General features: G+C 47.2%; 1 protein-coding gene across 5 annotated transcripts; it reads left to right on the top strand.

The window, feature by feature from the left end:
* Positions 1-3,745: 3,745 nt before the first annotated feature.
* LOC1272384 (apolipoprotein D) lies at positions 3,746-9,504 on the top strand. Of its 5 annotated transcripts, none has more exons than XM_061642344.1 (5): positions 3,746-6,588; positions 8,218-8,439; positions 8,539-8,794; positions 8,892-9,048; positions 9,116-9,504. In XM_061642344.1, exons 1-5 carry the CDS (start codon positions 6,517-6,519, stop codon positions 9,225-9,227), a joined length of 819 nt encoding a protein of 272 aa, XP_061498328.1. In that variant the 5' UTR covers positions 3,746-6,516; the 3' UTR covers positions 9,228-9,504. The 5 variants fall into 5 exon arrangements, with proteins under 5 accessions (XP_061498328.1, XP_061498321.1, XP_061498303.1 ...); XM_061642337.1 differs by having other exon boundaries at positions 3,746-6,958; XM_061642319.1 differs by having other exon boundaries at positions 6,420-6,755.
* The last annotated feature ends 10,828 nt before the right edge of the window (positions 9,505-20,332 follow it).

Below are 20,332 nucleotides of genomic sequence, written 5' to 3'. Positions count from 1 at the left end.
ACGTCGTGCAGGAACCAATAAGGGATCGCTGGAACGGTGTGATCGCGATGGAGTATGGAGAGGTAATTTGGCAAATAAGTTGGGACATTCAATTTCGCGAAGAAACAACCCAGGAATGAAAATAGCTTGGGCTTTATTTTGTCGGCATTCAAATGTGTAAAGGCCCACTAATTGACATGATACATTGTATGGTAGCATGAAAGCAGCAGCATCCACGATGGAAATTATTTATCAGAATATTCCCAGTGGCATATGCCAAACCACACTGGCATTATCGAGCGTAGAACGCACTAAACTGCAGCAGAGCATCCTTAGGCATACAGTGAGTTTACGGAGCATACTTAAGGTCTTCATTGCCTTTTCAACAAGCAACTCAGTGTGCGAATTGAAAGAGAGCTTGCCATCAAAAGATACCCCAAGGTCTCAAATAGAGTAAGCACGATTGTACTTAACAAACATACTTAAAGAGTAATCGAAATCGATGACAGAAGAACGAGTCAATGATAAAACAGAACATTTATCTAGAGATTCTGGAGCAGAGATAGCATATTTGATACGCCACCACTGGGATAGTGCAATGCAATAGTGGCTGAAAAAAAAAAAACAATCAGAAACAGAGTTAATGGGATAGAAGAGATTAAGTTCCCCATGCGTAAAGAAGATGACTGTTTGCAGGAAGAACCAAACGAACATCATTAACGTATAATAGGAAAAGAAGGGGATTCAACACACTACCTTTAGGAACTCCCGAAGAACCTAAGAATTCATCCGACGTAGACTCGGATAAGTATTTACCCTATAGGACCTCTAAAAGCGAACATTTCAAAAAGCAATCGCGTCAAATTTCTCGACTCAAGCCGATCAAAATTATAGAATAATCCTCTTTATTGATGTTTTCCAACTATCAATCCTTGGGTGACTTTGTGTACTTCAAAGAAGCGAAACAAGCTGTTAGGAAGAATAGAACGGAAATAGTCAAGCATCATATAGCCGATTGAAGGTTTTTTTTTTGTTTTGTTTCTTCTGGAGACATTTTGCCACCTTAGCTCCTTAAAAAGCGCCATCTGAGCGACCCGCGGGAGACAGGAAACACAACATTCCGCCGCAATCCGCAACCCACCAGCAGCACCCAACACCGATTGACAGGAAGCGTTCGATCGATTGATGACCGATTGGCCGTGATCTTGCCGGCATCGGCGTGCGTGCCGCCGAACTTCACTTCACCGCCCCTAAAACGTGTTTCGGCGTCGGTGGCTCGAGGCATCGAGACAGTGTGGCAGTGGACAGCGAAGCCGAACCAGGTGACAATCGCTATTGCCATTCTCCTTTCCCCCTCGAGACTCTGCTCGATTGCATACCGAAGCCTTCGCCCGATGACGCACCTTCTTTCACGTTTCCGCACCTGTTACACCTTCCGCGCTCCCCTCTCCACACGGTTGGCTGCCCGAAAATTTGCCTCAAAGGGAAGGGCGGGGGGCGTGTGGAGCCCAAATCAAATTAGAAAGCCGGACGGACAGTTTTATGATCCGAACCTAATCTCAACCACACGACACACACACGAACGGACAGACGGATGGACCCATGCATATGGTCAGCCTCCGGGATATCTTTTTACGGGTGAAAGGGGGAGGATAGGAGCAGGAGGATTGGTGCCGTTTGCGGACGCCGCGAACCCAGCGTCCAATGTAGCCCACTGGGTGCGCGGGCCGGAGTTTTGCGCGCTTGACCCCTTCACCGGCTTTATATCTTTCTCCTCTTTTGCTGCTCCGTTCGAGCGAACGTTTTTGGGCAAAAAAAAAACATTCCCTACACACATCCTTCTCGACATCTTCCCCGCGTGGCACTGGTAGTTTTGTGTAGTGGTTTATTATGTCGCTTTTATCTCGTCTCTGTTCGTCGTTTGCAAACTTCTGTTCGTTGTTTTACAAACTTATGTCTTCTTTAACCGCAGCACAATTGATTCCAACATTTTTGTCAGCAATTGTCGTGCCATTTTCTGCTGCCCATTGCTTACTTTCCCTATCGTTCTTTTCAGGGGTTTCCAAACCATTTTCCAATGTAAACGTTTCTTATTCACCGCGTACAAGATGTGTATCCACATCAATCTGATATTTCATTTTCATCATAATAATTTTTAATTTCTTCAGCATGATTTGCAACACTTCAACGGTCACCGGGAGATGTGATCCGTCTTTAAATCCCGGTGAAAAAACGATGGCAACAGACCGTTGAAGTGATGAAAATCATACTGAAGTAATTTCATTATGTTGAAAATGAAATATCAGAATCATGTGACATACAGGGTTTTCCAAGTCACTTTCGAATGTAAACATTAATATTCACCACCTTCTAATTGTTTTTCAACAGCTTTCAAATGGTGTAATTACTTCAAAATGAAATTTAAATTTTTTCACATGATTTTCAACACATCACAAATAAACTCAAACTCAATCCAGCTTGAGATGTGTTGAAAATCATGCTGAAGAAATTGAAAATTATAACGATGGAAATAAAATATCAGATTGATGTGGATTGAACGCGGTGAATAACAACGTTTATGCTCGAAAGTGACTTAAACCCCCCTGTAACATTTTGGCACGCGGTGAAAACTACAGGGGTTTCCAAGTCAATTCGAATGTATACGTTGTTTTTCACTGCGTGCACTCCACATCAATGTGATATTTCACTTCCATCATCATAATTTTTAGTTTATTCAGCATGATTTGCAACACATTTCAAGCTGGTTTGAGTTTGACAGTTCTTTGTTATGTGTTGAAAATCATGTGAAAAATTAAAATTTCATTATGATGTAAATTCATCACTTGAAAGCTTTTGAAAAACATCTAGGAGGTGGTGAATAATGTGCACCTTCGAAAGTGGCTTTGAAAACCTTGTAATGTTTACATTTGAAAGTGAATTGGAAAACCCTGTGTAATGCAATAAAATGGTTGTGGTGTCGCAAAAAGCTGCATCAAAATGCATGTAATACCGGAGTTGCAGCTGCTGAAAAACATCTTGGAGACGGTTAATTATGATGTGCACATTGGCTTGGAAAACCCTGTATGATAGAAATGAAATATCAGATTGATGTGGATTACCATCTTGCACACGGTGAATAACAACGTATACACATTCTAAAATGGTTTGGAAAACCCCTGTATCACTCCTCCTTTTTTGATAATTCTCTTATCGTTTCTAGCTGAATTCGTTTACGGTCCATCTCTTTTCACACTTCACCTCAAACAAACGCACTGTCCTGTCCAAGGATAGAGTGTACCCTTCCCAGGATGCCACCCCGAAACCGTTTCGGGCCAATCGATCAAACGAGAAAGTCTTACGCATGCGCACACATTTGTGCTGCCGTGACTGTGAATGAATCTGCGGGCCCCCATCCATACCTTCCATCCATTTCCCAGCTTCAAACTTTCGCGAAGCTGCAGAGTCCACGTGTGAGCGTGTGTGTCGCGGGAATGTCGCCGGAATTCCACCAGTGGACAGAAGATGGCGCAGCGACAGCCCTTTTTCTGCGCATGGTCGATGGCTTTTGTTTGCGCGAAGGTTCGCGCGTGCCCGAAAAAGGCTTAGAAGAGATGCCTGGGGGTGGGCGGCTGGGGGAGGGGAGGGCAGAAGAAGCCTGCAGTCGATTTCCTTTCCGCGAACTTTCGCCGATGACTCGCTGAAACGCCGGGTTTGTCAGCGGTTTGGGAGTTTTGCGTGCGTGCCTCGCGTATTTCTAAGACGCTTTGTTGCAAGATTGTTGTCTTGGACGGGTGGGGATAGCGGGCTCAGTTTTCGGAGGACAGTGATGCTGGCGATAATGACCGTTATGCTTTTGCTGGAGCGGGGGATAGCTACAACAATCCCCGGCTGATAGGGGACAGGGTTTTGCGTGCTCTGACTGCACGTTGCAGGGAGATCTTCTGAACTTTCCGCAAGGTAAGCTTCGATGTCGCAGTTCTTATCAGCTACTCTGTTTTTGCTCGTGTGTATCATCTTCTACTGTTTTTTTATGTTCTCTCCCTCCACTGATAACGACACTTTGGCTCGACCGAGGCACCAGGGCAGCCGACGATCCATTTGGTGTCCGATTTAGAAAAAAAGTGATCCAGATCCGTAGTCCGGTTCCACCAGCTTTTGCTTCACCTGCTTCATGTGCACTCTTTTCCCTCCCAATATGTGTCCGTACATGTGTGTGTGTGAGTGTGAGTTTTTTTTTATCTATTTATTTGCTTGCTTCCTCTTTCGTAGCGACCGCAGGTAAACCCTTTACGATTTCATCGATCGATCCAATCCTGTCAAAGCCGTGTTCGGTTTCCTCTCCCACCGTTCTCGTCCACCCTGGCATGAAGCTCCTGAAATAGTTGCGATGAAATCCAACCTGCCGCTCGCGCGGTATACTAAAGGCAACCCGAAACGATCCCCAGCCCGATACCAGTTGTGCTTTGCTGCCCTTTTACGTTTACGCGCGAACGACTTTTGTGCGCGTTGCCCTTACCAGCGGCGAGAAAAGAGGAGAAATGGTGTGTGTGTGTGTGTGTGTGTCCAGTGAAGGTTCGGTGATGATAGGGGTTCTCCCCTTGATACCCTTTCGCTGGTGTCTCGTGTCACCGCTATTCACGGCCTTTTTGTTGTTCTTGTTGTTGTTACTGTTTTGGGGCCAACCGGATACAGCCAGCGGTGCCCGGTGGCCGAGCCGCGTCGGTGGCCGCTGGTCGAAAGAGATCCAGCAAAGGGGAGCAAAGATGAAGCCCGAGCCTCATCCGGTCCGCGCGAGTTGACAACGAGTTTGCCGAACTTGGTTTGTTTTGAGCGCTTACTGTGTCACCGTCACTCTGAGGCAATGGGGCTCTGGGGTCTTGGGGGAGGAAACTTTCAGACGGTCCAAACGGTTTGCGACCGGTAGGTCCACACCCGGAGATGCGACCTTGCTTTCAACTGCGATTGCTCTGCGGTGGCAGTAGGGCGCCCTTTTTTTTTTCTTTGCTGTTCGGGAGCTCTGATACAGATGCGGTTCCGTTTGGACGAACGGCGAAGATAGGTGACTATCGTATGACCCGTAGAATGCGCAAGCATAGAGTAGAGCCGTTGTTTTACATACAGTGTGTGTAGGAGCTACGTTGACGTCACATTGTGGCATTGGAGTTATCTGAAGCATTTCCTATTCCGGACGCGGGTGAAGTCTGACTTGAGAGTTCCCGCCATTCTTGTGTGTGGCCACGTTCCAGGCCAGTGTTTGGCAATTTGTCATCATCCTGCGTATTCAATATTGCGTCGTTTAAAAATTTTTTCCTCGCATACACATTTTCAGTTGCTTCATATGAGTACAGCAATTAAAATCTAATTTTAAAAGAATTGTTGACAGTGACAAGTATCATGGATGGTTTGGAAGAGTCGATCTAAGATTTAATTCAACATTGGACGTAAATCATATAATTAAAATTGATTTTATTAAAAATCAAACAGTTTTATCTCAGTTTCATGGTTTAGAATTCATGTATTGCTTCTATTCTTCATATATTCCACTGTATTGGATCTATTGCTTGAAATTATGAAATTAAAAAAAAAGTGTGTGTTTATGTTTATTTCATATCAGGCTTCGATTGAACAAAAATAATTGTTGAAATCGTTTTCAATTGTTCGGATATTCGGATATCACTGCCAATTGACTAATTCTAACGGAAAAGTCAAGCACTTCTAAGCGTACGGAAACGAAATTTGTATTATAGAAGAATGTTAGAGATGTCTCATTTTTTGTGGACATGAAGCACAAGTAACACGTAAAATTGCTTCTTTGTTTGGTGTATTATTTATTTAAAAATAATTTAAAAATAAATAAATTAGTTGATGATATTTATCCAAAATTTGCAGTACATTTTAGCGACAATAAGAACAATGATGTTAACCCCAAAAATGAACTAAAACATCAAGTATCACTACAAATTTATTCTACAAGAGAACGATTGAAAATCATCCATCCTTACCCGTGGATGATCTTTTCCAGAAAAGCAACAGTTTTCAAAATCTTTCCTGAAAGAAAAGGTTCTGCCAAGATCTTCAACGATTTGTACATTTTAGTATTAGCGCACTTCTTACTGTAATGCATCATAACTATTTTAATCTGAATGTAGCGAACAATTGAAATGGTGGTGTGATAGAAATTTCAGAAATTTTGACACTTTTTACAAAATTTTATTAACACAATAGGCCTTATAACTGGTTGTTGATTGATTGATTGATTGATTGATTGATTTATTTACATTCATTTGTACATAAATCATAGTTTAGATGATGTCTATTCCAAATAAAAATCTGAATGTATTAATTGCATACTCTGCACACACAAAAAAAGACTCCGATTCTGTAACGACTGTCGATCCCTGTTCTAGATGCTTCTCCGATGAACTCGTACGACCCATATCTGAGCCGCTTATCGCCTAGTCGCCTCAAGCTGCGCAAGCTTCAGCACGAGAACGAGACGATCACTTTATCGTGTGTTTTGTTGTTGTTGCTGTTGTTATGTTCTACATACCACTGGAACACGTTGTAACGAGTCATAACGCGTTCAGTGTTGCGGCTAGCGAAGCTCTTGTGAGTAGCACGGATTTTTAAGTGTTGATCTCACCGATTAATCAGACATCCATCAACCTGTGGCAAGAACAAATTTACAATCAGAAAAGAAATAGTTGCTGTTTCACTTGCTACTAGACATTGCGTCCTAGAGAACTCTGTTTGCACGTTGATTATTGTCGTTCGGTGTAAGTGTTTTGTTGCATTTTGTGTTCCCATCGTGAGAGCATCCCGGTAGTCTATTGGTACAAAGCGCCGGTAGAGTACAAGACCAGACCAGTGTTCGATTCCTCTCCATTCCCTTTGGTGGTTACTCTTTCTCTTAGCCCATCCGTGTCAAAAAAGAAAGAAAAAGTGTTTTCTATCCATCATTCACATATATTGTATTAGTGTGCGCACCTTCCTTAATTAATTGCTATTTTCCAAATAATTCTCCCCTTTCCCTCAGCTCCATAAACGCGCGCCAAACCAACACGGGTTGATGTTTGAGCCGCGCACGTGCGCGCATGGCGCTCTCAGTCTAATCATTTCGGCACCAACCACCACTACTTCCACCACCCCGGAAGTTAATTGACGTTTTTTGCTCCTCCTTTTCTCTCATTTTCTTGCATCCCAAAATCGAAGATAAACACATAAAATCAGTGTTTGTGTTAAACTGCCACACTCGGCAATAACAAAAAAAAAGGTGATGCAGGAAGGAGAGTTTGTGATTGAACGGCATCGGAATTTTCACTTCCCTTTATTGCTACCTAGCATTTAAAGTGTGTGTGTGTGTGTGTGTGTGTGTGTGTGTGTGTGTGTTTGGTTTTTGCTTTGCTTTAATTTCGTTTAAGTATTTTTTCATCAATTCCCGCGATCTGCAAACCATTCCCCTCATACTTTTCCCTCCCCACGGGAAGCTGCTCTGGAATGTTTCTGCTTTCGAACGAAACCGATACGATCGGGGCAATAATTTGTTTTAACGGCGAAATAATAATAAAAAAAAAAAAACAAACAAACGCAAAGCAAGCCACCAAACCATCTCGTACACCCAATCTCATTCACATCTCTGCGGTGGGTGCTGGGTGAAAACATCGATTCCCCACCCTCCTTACCGGCCGCGCCGAGGAGCTCCCAAAGTGCGAACAAAAAAGGTTGGGAAAACGATTTGCTTCATTTGTGTTCGCCAATCAAACACAAATTGTACAAACATTACCGATAGCGGTGGGTAGTCGGATTTCAGGAATGAATTCGATTTCGGCAACATAGCGAAGAAGATGAAGTGGGGAGGTGCTGGGGTCTGGCAGCCAGCATGAGGCAGCAGTCCATACCTATATGCCAGCATGGGGAGGCCCTTGAAAATCACCTTCTCTGGCAAGCGGGCGAAAGTTCCCTTTCCGCGAAAGGAAGGAAATGTGTTCGCTCGCGCGCGCGCGCGTGTGTGTGTGTGTATGACGTTTTTGTTTCCCCGTTTTCGCTACTCTTCGCGGTTGGGCTTTTGGATTTCACAATGGGAAAGGAGGAGAGTTGCACACATGGTGGGTTGCTTTGGGGCACCGCATCGATTGTGGAGCTACGCGCCGCACGATCTGCAATTAGATTAGTAATTGAATACTTTTGGCTGACGCAAATCGGCCCAAGATTGTTACATCTACTTGCATCTACTTGCAGCGGAACCAGCGGCCCGAGCGACTACACCAAGGTTCCTACTCAGCACTCCCACACACACACAACCCCAGACGAGTTAGCGGGCGGGACAGTATGGTTCGTGTGACGCTGCACGCCCGGAGCTGCTGCCTGCTGGTGGCACTGCTGCTGCTCCTCCTCCTGCTCGTCGACGATGGGGCTGGGCAGATACCGCGACGACGGCCCCGCAACGACCGCTGCCCGAAGGTGGTTGGCCCCAAGGGCCTGTGTACTGGCATCGTTTGCTGAACAAAAAAAAAAAAGACAAAACAAAACCCAAATCTCCCCGTTTCGCTTCCGTCGCAGGTCCGGGCGATGCGTAACTTCGGGCTGAACGCGATGATGGGCTCCTGGTACGTGATACAGTACTTCGCCTCGACCGAGATGTTCCCGGAGTACGGGTGTATGCGCAGCTCGTTCGTCACCTCCGATGGGTACGTGACGATGAACTTTACGTACGTGTTTTTGGACGACCCGCTCGCCACCTTCCAGCAGGGCAACATTACCTGGATCATACCGAACTACGGCCAGCCGGCGCACTGGGTGCACGCAGAGAGTAGCTGTGAGTAGCGCGTACATTCTATAGACCTCACGCGAGAGAGAGAGAGAGAGGCACCAGAGTAGGAGTGCAGCTGATTTGCGCCTTTCCCCGTCGACAGATGAAGAGATCTACAACACCTACGTGATTGACACGGACTATCGGAGCTGGGCCCTCATCATGCACTGTGCGGAGAAGACCAAATCCCAGAAGTACCTCTCGGCGCTGATGCTTGCCCGTGAGCCTACCCTCGGGCAGAATGTGATCAACTTTTTGCGGTGAGTTGCTGACGGTGATGATAATGATGATGATGGTGACTCTGTTGTTTTCTGGCTCGATCCACAGCGAGAAGCTGCCGAGGTACGATATAGATGTCGAGAACATGTTCCCCATCCCGCAGACGAACTGTACCAGGATGGATCCGAATGCCTACTACTTCTACCAAACAGCGCCGTAGAGCAGATAGAATGCCTGAGGTTTTGAAGAATGTCTAGAGATTCTAGGGGTAATTGTAGTGTAATTCTTCGAGATCTGGAGATAACTAAGAGAGATCTAGAAAAAAAAGAGAAAGAGAGAGAGAGATAGATTGAGAGAGAGAGAGAGAGAGAGAGAGAGAGAGAGAGAGAGGGAGGGTACACATACTCTGCAGATCTAGATGCTGTAGAGGCAGAAAGTAGAGGACATTCCGGATTCCCAACCACATCGCATCATAATAATAATTGCGAATCGTTTAATGAGCTATGTCCATTTTCCAACTCATCGCACCGTAATTGAATATCCCCTGGTACACGCGGATTTCTTCAATGGAACGTACCGTGCTTTCATCTCTTCGCTCACCTCACCGCGAGCTGCCTGCTTCGTGTACGTAAACATGATTAGAAATCATTTGATGACTATCAAAACCGTACGGTATCCGCTCCGAAGCCCGATAAGGGGGGAGGGATGGGGTAGAAGGGCGGTTGAAGTTTGGAGAAGATGCCATCCGGAGACCTGTGTGCAGGTGACACACGAGTACCGTGCCTATCGGTACGATGCAACGGGCCAGAAGTTTCACCTGCTGCCACGGTACCGATCGAGTTGTAGTGCGGGTAGAGGGTTATGGGAGAGGGAATAGGGGAGACTCATTTTGCGACCCCGAATCCCTGGACCTGGTTGCGCAGGAGCAGTATGGGCGAGAAAGTGCGCAGCATGCTCGCACGAGAAAGGAAAGTCTCGTGGCGCGAAGCGTTCGGCAGCGGGCCGACGGATTGGTGACAGGCACGGCACGGTGGTTCTTCAGAGAACGGCTCCTTAACTGGAGGGAAAGAAGAAGACGAAGAAAAAAAAAGACGGGAATGTTGCAGAACGGGGACGGCAGTACGGGGGCGAAGGGATGGGAAAAACATTCACACAAGATATAAGTCAAACAGGTACTCCATCAAGTGGCCGTTTTTCTTTTCGCTCGACGCTCGGGTGAGGATTTTGTTGCGACGTTTTTGTTGCTGTTGTTGCAATTCTTAACCGGTCACCCCGGGGTCCGGTTGTGTTCAGAGTTGAAGAGGCTCAACCGCTCATCCCTTACCCCCTCCTCCCCCCCTGCGACCCTACTGTCTTGCTCCCAATGTCCGGTAAAGGAAGAGGTACAGCAGCAGCAACGGCAAACGAAAAAACTCACAGACATAGCGCACTGACGGGCTCCTCCATGGCGAATGACAAGCTGCCGGCTGCTACCGGACATCCCTGGGTGGGCATGGAGCGGAGGAGGAGAAGGAGGGGCAAACCTTTGCTGCACCATTCCCATTTTTGAATGGGATGCGGCGGAAAAAGCAGTCGAGCGAGAAAAGTGGTTTGCGCGAGGCGTTTGCTTTCCTTCCACAGACGCGGCAAAAAAAGACCCCCATTCTTGGGAAGATGGGCCTGCGTCCAGCAGCAGCAGCAGCAGCAAAACTGGCCAGCACAGTTGGAGCGAAGAAAAAGTGGACTCCACAAACCGGCCAACCATCAAGCCCACCGGTTGCAGATGGCACGGTGGCAGGGCACTGCAAGATGTCCCAAGAGTCGCAGGGGTGTGGGAAGGCTCCATCTTATCGATAAAAATAAAATAATATAACAAGCCGTACGCCCGGGAGCGGTGATCAAATGTGTGCGCCAGTGGCCGGCCACTCGCCCTGGAACCGTCACTTCCACCCCACTCCCTCTCCGCGCCACCACCCCCCCCCCCCCCCCCACACACAACACTCAGGAAAAGCCGGACCTCAAAACCCCAAAAGCGGAGATCGGGCCCGGTTTCCGTTTCGGGGTTTTGGGCCCGACGGGACGGCCGGGTGGAAACACCGGCGGGCACGAAAGTGAGGTTTTGTTTTCATTTTGATTTGTTTGCTTGTTGTTGTTGTTGTTGTTGTTGATGGAGTGCGTCTCTAAACTAGTTTTAGGTCGATCAAGCGCACCGATTCGCGCAGCCGATCTAACGCAGCGCAGCCAAACTTATTCCGATTGACAGCTAGTCAAACGTCAACGCTTCTGGAACAAGACAAAAGCAACAACAACAACGGCAGACAACACTCGCATGTATTGTGCTCCATGAATCTTTCGTTGTGATTCATTCATATTGTGATATTGTGATTCACCTCGAATCGAATCTCAAAAGATTCATGAACCTCCAAAGATTCCTGAATCGAGAAAGGAACATGAATCTAACGATTTATATTTTTAATTTTAGATTTGTATTTTACTATCTCAGAAGATAAGAAAAAGTCATCTTTTTGGAGAATACGACACCTACGCGGTCACGCCGGGGACTTCGAGGCTTTCGGGACTTATTTGGTACCACGCAACCGATCAGATCCTCTAGAAGTGCCAAGAGCACCAGATCCTCATCATGCAACGGCATCACTTTACTTGGAAGTTGATCCGGCTGTTATAATCCACCATGAACGGGGTGCAGTGCATGGTGAGACTATCAAACTTAATGACGGAATCGTTCGTATCCCACGGGGATCTGAGGCAAAGCGATGGACTCTTCTGTCCGCTCTTCAACATCGCCCTGGAAGGTGTCATTCGAGGCGCGGGGCTAGACAACGTCATCCGTGGTACGATCCTCTACCGGTCTTTCCAATTTCTTCGCGGAGACATCGACATCATTGGCAGGACAACAGCGAAGGTGTGTGTGCCGACTCAAACGCGAAGCAGCAAGAATTGGATTGGGCATCAATGCGACGAAGACGAAGTACCTGCTTACCGGAGACCCAGACCATCTAGGAAGACCGCACGAAATGTGAGATATGTCGCACATTTATCTGGCCGGTGGTTCTTAAGGACCATCTGAACGGAGGATGGAATCGCTCTGGGCGTGTTTGAGCGACGCATCCTCCGGATTATCTTTGGCGGTGTGTTCGAGCATGGAGCGTGATAGAGAAGGATGAATCACGAGCTTGTTGAGCTGGATGGATCATGTACTGGATCATGTGAAACAAGACCTGTTGCAGATCGAGTGCCTAAATGGATGGGAAGCTGCAGCCAGGGACAGAGCATCCTGGAGAATGATTGTTGATCGGGAATGTCATGACGACGTGCTCCATCGTGAGCAGGCATACAAGAAAGAGACGATTAGTCAATCCTTGCTACAAGAGGACGGGTCCATATGAGGCTTGAAGTCATGACAGACATGTTGTTCAAATCACGTTATGCGAGAGTTGATGACGATATCTCATGTAGATATCTCATGAGACCTACACTAAAGACACTAAAGAGTCGTAAATTTCTGTAGCTGTTATCATGAATCTCTAGTCTCTATAGATCCGAGCTATCTGAAGATTCGTGAATTTCATGACATTCATTCTTCAGAGATTCATGAATCTTCAGAGATTCGGAGATTCTTGAATCATCGGAGCAATTTATGAATCTTTATGGATTGATGAATCTATTGATGAATTTTCAACTTTGAGATTCAATTTGATTTATTAGTTTGAAACATTCGTTCAGCTTCACGAATCTGAATGAGAGTTGCTCATCTCTAGCCTGCACCAGTGCTTTCTCTCCTAGTACAGGTTTAGTGTGTATGTGTGTGATTATGTGTGACATCATTTTTTTCGGGGCGGGTTCTATCAATCACAGCACGTCATCATTGATTCGCCAATTGACCACCCTTTTTCCCGCTTTTGCGTATGTATGCGTATTTGACAGCAAACGTTTTATGCAGCAATTGCCTGGGTGGTATGCTGGTGCGCCGATAGCGGACGATAAGGCACGGGCCGGCACGACAGCCGCTTTCCAAACGAAATCCGGGACGGCTGGCGCGAGGGCGCACCGACGCATGCAAGCAAATCACGACGCACCAAAGCCCGGCTGACCCGGTATGCTGATGAGCAGGCAAAATCACCGACACCGACCACGCATGATACGCAGGTCAACCTGCAAGACGCGGCCGCATTGCACCGACGCGCTGCATGCCAATTCGCTGCTAACGACACGTGTTTTGCACACGTTATTCCGTCCATCTCCACTGGTAATATGTGTGTATGCGTTAGTGTGTGTGTGTGTGTGTGTGTGTGTGTGTGTGTGTGTGTGTGTGTGTGTTTGTGTGTGTGTGTGTGTGTGTGTTTGCAGATCGGGATGGGCGGCCCAACGATTCTTGGCCCGCCCGCGTGGTGCTGGATCCCAAAAAACACCTCGGACTTTTCCAGCCGTCTACCGGATCTTCCGGGCGTGTGTGTGTGTTTGTGTGTATTTTCTCTGGTACACAACGCACGGAATTTCATCTCCTTCCCTTCCCGCTTCGTCACCGAACCCAAATTCGCCCGTCATTCATGCCCGAGGTCGTGTTTCGACACTTTTATTTCGTGCCCGCGTGTGAAAACGTCGCTGTCGCTGGAAACTCTGACCTCATTTGGCTGGAATCCACTTAACGTTTTTTCCTTCTTCTTCTTCCCGTTCTTCTTCTTGATCTTCCTCCTCTTCTATTTTGTCCCTTTTCTTCGCTCCCCTCTCGCTGCTCCCTTCCACTCCGGTCCTGCGGCAACAGTAGACGGCGGACGGCACATGCCGCGGAAGCCGCAGCCACTCACTCTCACTTCTTCGGGAGCACTTGGCCGGGTGCTGACAGCGTCCAGGGGGGAAAGGGGGTAGGTTCCCGTGCGCATCGTTCGCATCTCGCAGCAGTGACATTCCATCGCTCTCCCTTTCGGCCGCCCGCGTGCCCGATGCTGCTCGCACGCACCCGGGGCCGCAGCCTCTCTCGCTTTCTTTTGCATTTGCGCCGGCCGACCCCGTGCCCCCCATGGGGCCCGGCTCTTGCCGACGACGTCGCAAGCGTTTGCCGACCCAAGCAGCCGGTCAAGCGTCTGCCCTACTGCCGCACAAACGCCGGTGCGTCGTCCGGCTTGAAAACCATATGCGATGGGAAGCCGACGGGCCCCGCCAATCAATATGCCGGCAAGGGGCTTCCAGCGGGGAAACGTTTTGGGTGAATGGAGGGGAGGGGAGTGGGGGGGAGATGGCGAATGGAATAAGGGAAAATATTTGTGACTGATTTCTTTTTTTTTTGTTTTTGTTCCTTCTTATCTACCCTAATGGTATTTTCTTTCCCTTTCGTTCCGTTTCGCTGCGAAAACCCTTTCCCGCTGTCGAAAGAAGATCCCTTTGCAAGGTCGAGGGGAAGGGAGGGGGCTTCAATCGGAAACCGGTCAGTTGCCAGGCTGCCCAATCCTTCGCGTGAATCACGTGCATGCGTCTTCTTCTACTTCTTCTTCTTATTTTTTTATATTTTTCCCTCTTCTTTGTCTCGTCCGCCGGGATGCCGATGGGAAGCTGGCCGGCTTCTGCACTTGACTAATGGGTTTCGAATCACTGCAACCACCGCGCGTACTGCAAGGTGCGTGGCTGCCATTCCAAACGTACCCTAACCCCTCCCCTCCTCTCCCACCTGGTTCGGTTGCAGTTCTGCAGCTTGATGGCATTTCCCGTGCAATACGCTTGATGTGTGTGTGTGTATGTTTTTTCTTGGCTGTTGTTGTTTGCGCTTGGTTTGTTGTTGGTATCACTTTTCCCATACCGGGGGCCCGATCCGGATCTCCGGCAGCCGTAAAAGGCACTAGAAGCGCTTCCCGTGGAAATCGATAGCAGTGGGGAAGGAGGGGAGATAGGGAGAGGATACCCGTGAGGAAACATCAAATCCGGGTGGAAGAGCTCTCTCTAATGATGAGCCAAAAAAGGGGAAAGAAAAGCTCATAAATACCTACTAAAAATAGCAATTGTCAACAGCACGGAGAAGGTGAAGGTGGGACCCGATGCAGGTGAAACCCCCCCCCCCCTCTCCCTTTATTAGGTTTTCCCTTTTTTCTGCTCTTCTCCATCGCGAGTGGATCCAACGCGATGCAACGCTGAGTAAGTCAATAGTGCCGGTGATGTTGACACGTCTCAATGTTTATGTACCTTACCAGATTCTGGTCGTGCACTAATGCCCCGCACTGGGTCAACCGCACGACGGTGTTTTGGAGGGGCAGCTAACTACGGCATTGTTTGACGACGCGGTGCACAATAATGCTTTGGGGTATAAATGGTTGGGACAATACATTTGATGTCCGTTTGTCTATGGTTTGAATGTTGTTGGTAGAATTTCTAAACCATCACACCATGTCCAGCGTCAGGTTTAAGTTTTTGGAATGTGTGTTTTTGTTCTGGCCTTCTTCTTTGATAGTATTCAATACCTCCAAAATGTCCCGAGCTCTTGTGTTCCAGAGAAGACAACGTTGTTGTCCCAGCAACTGTTCCATGAAAAGAAAGTAGCACTCCAAGATATTGGAGCTCTACTTGATCGGGAATCTGCAAACCGTGTGTAGACCAAATTTAGGCGTTGAATTTATTCAATTTATAGACTTACAGCTCAACAAGGATGAAACAATGTCGTTAGGTACTTGCAATCTAGTATTGAGAGCATCTCATCATGTCTAGACTTGTGCTATGCTCTATGAAGCGTATCAACGACCTCGATCCGATTACGGTGATTGAACGGCAATCGTCGATTCGAAGACGGCCGGTGTAATGTGTTTGTCATAAGGCATTTCATTGTGCGGTGTGTTTTTACTCTTTCTTTTTTCGTGTGCACTTCTTAAACAGACCTTTCTTGCCATGAATTTTCGGCACGAGTCGACTGGGGTCAGCAGGAGTCGGAGTCTGAGATTAAATGCCTGATCATAAGACTCTGTACAGCCCTGACGCCGATTAACACTGCCTCCGGTAGACTCTGATTTCGAACGACTTCTACTCCGAACGACTCCGACTCCGGACGATTCTGGTCGACGCCGAAAGAATCCGATTCCGGACAACTCCGACCGACTCCCGATGGCTTCGAATGATTTCGGACGACTTGGGACGACTTCAGATAACTCCAGAAGACTTCGACTCCGACTCCGGACGACTCCAGGGACCCTGGACGACTCTGGACGACGCAGACTCCGGACAACTCCAGGCGATTCCGGACGACTTCAGACGATTTCAAACGGCTCCAGATGCTGGGTGGACCTACCTTCCGGAGTTGGTTCCGAAATTTTTCGAGTCGGATCGTAGTCGACTACGGATTTTCGCCAACTTTACCCATCACTAGTCTAGCGACAGGCCTGGACCAAACGATACCGCGATAAGGTCCTAAGGAGTTGTTGGAACCAAGAACAGACATTCATTCTTGGATATGATGGACATCTTTTCCAAGATTATGTAAAAAAAAACAGATAACACATTTGGTAAAATTAAATAAAATCTCAAGACAGCAGTGTCTATCAAAAGATCATGAAAAACTCCAATACTTTCAATTGCCAAATAGAGCTGCAAGAAACTTGGAGCTTATGTCACAATATTGAAGCTGTAAAGTAGCGAATTATCTTTTTAGGCTTTTGTTAATATGCATTTAGGATATCATATATCTCAAGGAAAATGGAAGTTCAAATGAGTAGAACAGGGGGATAGCATAGATTCTCCATGATGGTATTACAAGCATTACTACTGTATACTGTGCAGGATAACGTACCCTAAAGAACGTATCCTCCATTGACAACTAATAAAAAGGAAATGACAAAAGAAAAGCGATAAAAAGCTATGTTTCCTCCATTCCCTCACCCTTCCCGGCCAAAGAAAGCAGTACAAAAGAAAATGAAAACAACGGCAAGACAACTGCAGAAAACTGGTCAAAAAGGGAAATGAAGGTCTGAAATGTGCGAAATGGGGGGAGGAGAAAAAAAGGGAAAGATGCGAACAGATGAAGCGAACGAAGAGCCGCGAAAAAAAGGTGCAGAAGGGAAAACATTCACATGTGCAAAACTGGCAGGCTCCTAAACCTACCCGAGAAAGAGTGGAGGTAGAGAAAGGGGTTGACAACCTACTAAACCTGAGAACCGAAAGAACGAAAGAGAGTCGACAGAAGAAGATGATGAAAAACAAGTAGTAGCAGCAACAAGTCTCACACACAGACACACACACGCACAACAAAAGCCTCCCGGTCGCTAAAATAAAAGCGCAACGTACAACCCGAAACGAGCGGCAGTAGGAAGGCGAGTGCAAGAGTGAGCGACAGGGACAGGAAGGGAGGAAAGAGGGTTGAAACAAAAATTGGCAAACATTTTGCGCCCGGGGAAGAAAGTCGCGCGCGCGCGCTCGCGCACTCGCTCGCGGAACAGAAAGCTTGTGAACTGAATAAAGATATATAAAACACGCAAATAACACTATCACTCAAAATTCGCACTTTCCAAAAAACGGAACGAGCTTTTCTCGTTACGTTTCACCGTGGAACCGGCCAAACCCAGCGGCATCGCCTAGATGCCCTTCGCGCGAGCTGGTGCCCTGTTCTTTCTCTCTCTCTCTCTCGCTCGTTCTGGCGACAACACACTGGTGTAGGTTATGCCTCGATGGGAGCAAAATTCCGCGAGCTAGTTTGGCAATGGCAAGCTGAATGGGGCTTGGAATGGTTCGATCGGTGAAAGAGATGTTGGGCGATGGTTGGGCATTAAAAATTGGGAGAAGTTGACGAAATTGAAGGACATTTGTTAGATACAGTCAGCTGATGCGCTCCAAGATCGGACTTAATGCATCTCCAAACAAATAGAAAACTACGAATGCTATTAATGGGTGTTATGGAAACCTACCGTGTAGTTGATGAAGGTATAATTTCACCCCTAAATCATCAGTTTCATCGCTGAATTCATTTTCCTCCGGTAATTGTTTATGATTTTTTTTCATTATTCAGGAGGAACGGTCCAATAAGGCCGTATTGCTTAAAACTAGAGAATACAAATTTATTTCATGGCGCTTCAATCCATATTAGCTGGGAGACAGTTCCTTTCTATCAAACTTATCATTAATTCATTTCTGATTGGTTGCTTATAACTATAACATCATATTTGTAATAGACTTCATTTTCAATCCGAAGTTAATCATTTTCCAGCAATTACAATTCAAAACAATTCATTCTGATGCATTTGATAAGCAATCAGATCTTCAACGCTCTGTGATTCGATGAGGTTTATGTGGAAATTTACTACTACATGCTCGAAAGTATACAAAGTAAAAGTAAACGTTTGGTCAGAATCCACAAGGAGATAGTAAGATATCAGGAACTTCAAGATCTTATCCAACAGAATCTAAAATATCAGACAACGGAAAGCGACAAAAGAATGCGAAACGAACATCACGATTATAGACATCATTGGTTTGAGGCTCTTCTATGTAGCAGAAGCCTACCAAGGGATCGGCAGAGAATCTCGGATTGCAGATTAACGAAGCAAAGACCAAACTGATGGTGGAAACATCAGCGGCCCTAGCAATAATTAATCCTAACTTACGTTAGCGTGAACATTTGAAGTCGTCCCTGAATTCACCTTTTCTCGGGTCAACAACGACAGTAGCTGCGTTGCGTACAAGGATGCTGGCTGCCAACCGGTCATTCTACAGCCTGAAAAATCAGTTCACCTCAAAGAACCTGTCGCGACCGACGAAACTGGGGCTATATAGCATATATAGTATCGGTACTCACATACACATCTGAGACATGGACAATGCCCAAATCTGACGAAACCAACTTAGCCGCGTTCGAGAGGAAGATACTGAAAAGGATCCTTGGTCCCGTATGTATGGAGGGACAATGGAGGAGCCGTTATAATGAAGAGCTCCGATGGGCTGGCCATGTTGTACGCATGGAAACGGACGACCCAACCCGTAAAATATTTTTGAGCAATCCACAGACACAGGACAGAGGACAGAGGAGGCGTGGTAGGCCCCAATTGAGGTAGCAGGATGACGCAGAGGCGTCCGCCATTAAGGCCGGGCTAACGGATTGGCAGACGAAGATACGCGACCGTGAGCGGTTTCGGACACTTCTGAGGCAGGCCAGGACCGCAAAGTGGTTGTAGCGCCGGATAAGTAAGCATCGATTTGAGCTTCTCAAGTATTCGCGACTAGCAGTAAGTAGCGTAAGTAGACCACGAAAGACAGAGTTAATAAACATAAACAATCGAGGCAGTCAAGAAATTCAATTCAAAGGTAACATTTTGGCAAGAGCCTATGCATGGATACTGTAACGATTCCCTTGAAATGCATAATATTATGTTAGCATCTTAGAGGATTTCAAATTTTGCAAATTCTGTCTACTACTCTGCCCTAAAACCATTTCCAATTAAACCTCATACGCTCTTCAAGGCTCTAAAATCCCTCCCCGATATTCCCAACATCTTACTATCCTACCAAGGTTCAGAGTGATACCTGCCGGATCGCGACTTTCGTCCCAAACAGTCGGAAGTGGCAGAAGTCTGATCCGGATCTGGGGGTAAACGCCCGGCTCATCATTATTGCCCGCACATAGCACGTGCGCCCCGAGGTTCCGATTATACAGTGGCCTCAAAATAATGCATTCCATCCCACTCGCAGCACGGAATGGGCGCATCCCATTCGTGCACCGAAACCTACCGTGCCACCGGAGTGCTTCGGCAGTAACATCGCCGGAAGGCAGCGTCCAGCGGAAAGGCTGCGGGGTTGTGTCACTAGCAAAAACTGGCCGAAACTGCGGGAAGCAAAGAAACCAAAGAACAAGAAAAAGAAAAAAAAGAAGAAGGAGACGCACCATCCCAACAGACTTCACAGCCATCACAAACAAACAACGCAGCGGAATTCTAATTGGTCGAAAGTGGTACGAGCTAGTGTGGTCCGCAACTGTTGGGGTGGACAGATTTTTTCTTCTTCTGTGCTTGCTGCTACTGTCCTTACCGATCGGGGAGGAGCGGGGTTGCGGTGGCCGTTGGAAAGGTGCGTCTAACGGGTGTGCCCGGCGGGGCACAGTTTCGGGCTTCGGCCGGTTGCAATCGAGCGAGTTCCCTGCTGGTGGTCACTTAGGTGAGGCGGCGAGGAGCGATCGGGAGGCAAAAAAAGCGGGTCATAATCGGTGTGCAAATGTTGATCGCAATCGCAATGCCGCCCGATTTCATCGATTGGACTCTGTCCGGGAAAATTGGTCCAGCGGCGGGCACCGTTTCGGGCTTTCCCTGCTCCGCCGAGCGAGCAACGGAATTTTGGGGGGAGAGGACGAAAAGCGTCGAACCGAAACAA

Source organism: Anopheles gambiae, chromosome X, assembly GCF_943734735.2.
Source record: "Anopheles gambiae chromosome X, idAnoGambNW_F1_1, whole genome shotgun sequence".
Classification (NCBI taxonomy): Eukaryota; Metazoa; Arthropoda; class Insecta; order Diptera; family Culicidae; genus Anopheles; species Anopheles gambiae.
The sequence above is the reverse complement of the archived record's forward strand: the minus strand, read 5'-3'. Positions and strand labels throughout refer to the sequence as shown.